At 37.9% G+C, this 2,476-nt stretch overlaps 1 protein-coding gene across 1 annotated transcript; it reads left to right on the forward strand.

Moving 5' to 3' along the window:
- On the forward strand, window positions 270-2,476 carry LOC109837250 (dehydrodolichyl diphosphate synthase 6-like). The gene is made up of 3 exons (XM_020405408.1): window positions 270-373; window positions 686-955; window positions 2,009-2,476. Exons 2-3 carry the CDS (start codon window positions 694-696, stop codon window positions 2,419-2,421), a joined length of 675 nt encoding a protein of 224 aa, XP_020260997.1. The 5' UTR covers window positions 270-373; window positions 686-693; the 3' UTR covers window positions 2,422-2,476.

Consider the following 2,476-nt stretch of genomic DNA (forward strand, 5'->3'; position numbering starts at 1 on the left):
CCGAAAGAAAAGGAATAAAGGAAGCAGTAGCAGAGAAAGAGAGAGCCTCGACACGTGAAAATCCATGGAAGCGAACCGCTCCTTGAGTTATGGCCGTTCCGGACTCCGGGAGGATTCACGCAAAGAGCATCGCCTCAGTAACAAACCCGAGTAACTGGGCTTACTTTCAGCCTTTTAGGCCCATGCTTACGGTGCTTTTCTTCTCCCTTAACCAAAATTAAGTTTCAAATTAAAAATTATATAAAGACTTAACGTTCATACTTTTCCGAGTAGTAAGAAGTTAAGTTGGTTATCTCTAATGAGTTTTCTTTTTGGGGCGCACATCTACTGTGTTCGGCACTCAGAGTAACTAGCGATTTATTCAAACTAGAAGGTAAATGTACGTTGATTGTATATTGTTCGAAGTACAACATTTATACCATTTCTTTAATAATATATAGTCGGAATTGTAACACATTACTCGGATTGTTCGTCTTCTGAACTTATCAAATAAGTATATGTAGTAGTTTTATGCAAACCTCTCAATAGCTCACCATAATTTTATCCGCAATTAATTTAACCTTTTTTTTTTCCGTGATAAGTCAAATAGAGATTTGTTCATATAGTCTCCCTCTTCATCTTATACAATTTTTTAAAACGTACTGATCCTGACCTAATTAAGCTGGCACTTAAACCTCTCTCCAAGGTTAAATCATGGACGCTAAAACAAGCACTACCCTCATCCCGACGACCCTCTTGGACGGCGTCCGCAGCTCCCTCCGCCGCCTCCTCTTCCAGGTCCTCTCCGTCGGCCCGATGCCCCACCACGTATCCTTCTACGGCTTCAGTATCGACAACTTCAAACGCCGGCCCACCGAAGTCCAAATCCTCATGGGCCTCATCCGCGACAAAGCCGAGGCGATGAGCCACAATAGTGGCATCGTCGACGAGCTCGGCGTCCGTGTCGAGTTCCTAGGTATTAGAAGGTCTTCTGACATGTTACCACTTGTTTCCGTGTCTTTTTTTTATTATTGTTTTTCCTTACCTTTTATTGCTGACATGTTACCACTTGTTTCCGTGTCTTTTATTATTGTCTTTTTTTACTATTCTGTCATAATCGATTTGATTGTTCGTTTAATATTAAAAATTTTGTTTTTAGTATTCGATTCATAAATGAATAAAATTTAACCATAGATATATTTAATTTGTTTGTTTAATAAACTATTAGATAAAATTTTGTTTACTAATAACTTGTATTAATTAAGCATGTGATGTTATGTTCTTGGCCCACCTAAATTTTTTAATTTGGTTGCCTACTAATTTTGAGAGGCTTAACAAGCCCAAATCCATTGTTTTGACCAAATTTTCACATTACAGATTTAGGTATCATAGATATGAAGGAATGAATTTCAATTATAAATTTAAATGTTATCTAAAATATCAAATTCTTAGAACAATGAAAATACTGCTTTAATCAAATAAAAGCATCTACCTACTTAAGTTAATATTCATAAAACATAAATTATTAATCAAATAAATATACGTAAATATTTGATAAGCATTCGTGAATATTCAGCAAATATCGGTATTCGAATTCGAATTCGAAGAAAATCAGAGAATGATATTCGAATTCATATTCGAATCCAAAAACGTTAAACGAATGCAACTACAAATGTCTCAGTATCCGATACATATTCGGGTAATTCAATTCCAGCCCTACTCGATCATTCGTAAAACTTCTTGTTCTTGGATTTGTTTTTGCCTCTACTACTTTTTCATATGATCAGGTTCATTTCAATCTCACTTGCATGCTGATATGAATGAGGTACGCGAGCAGTAGATTGTTGTCTTTAATTTCCGGACAAGATCGATGAGCTTTACTAACCTCTACCCTTGTTAAGCTTGAAAGGGAACATTATAGTTTTCCTTTTATTGATATTCCATAACCCGTATATACAATGTGAGGTGTATTCATGTTGTTCATAACCAATTAACGAACTCTTTTCTCTTTCTTTTATTTCAACACTAGGGAAGTTGGACACGCTGGATGAGCCAACAAGGGAAGCGATACAGGGAGTCATGGATGCAACGGCGAAGAATACAAAGATGGTGCTGTTGATTTGTTTGGCGTATACTTCGACAGATGAGATCGTTCACGGAGTTAAGGGGGCGGTGACTGAGAAAATTGATGGCGATGCATCGATATCGGTGGAGGATTTGGAGAAGAACATGTATTACGCAGGGTGTCCGGATCCGGATATTTTGGTGAGGACTTCAGGAGAGACTCGGCTGAGCAATTTCCTTTTATGGCAGACGACGCATTGTTTGTTGTATTGCCCGCGGTGTCTTTGGCCGGAGATATCGTTGAGGCATTTGGTTTGGGGTGTTGTGCAGTATCAGAGGAATTACCAGTACTTGGAGAAGATTAAGAAGAAAATGTGAAAGCTAGCTCAACTGTGTACCGTGGCATATGTGGAATTTAACAACTAGTCCATGA

This window comes from Asparagus officinalis, chromosome 4, assembly GCF_001876935.1.
Source record: "Asparagus officinalis chromosome 4, Aspof.V1, whole genome shotgun sequence".
Taxonomy (NCBI): Eukaryota; Viridiplantae; Streptophyta; class Magnoliopsida; order Asparagales; family Asparagaceae; genus Asparagus; species Asparagus officinalis.

Excerpts from the sequence above, each read along its gene's own strand:
- LOC109837250 (XM_020405408.1), top strand. The coding sequence starts at position 694 with ATGGACGCTAAAACAAGCACTACCCTCATCCCGACGACCCTCTTGGAC. Across the intron at positions 956-2,008 it reads CGTCCGTGTCGAGTTCCTAG|GGAAGTTGGACACGCTGGAT; the intron begins GTATTAGAAGGT and ends TTTCAACACTAG.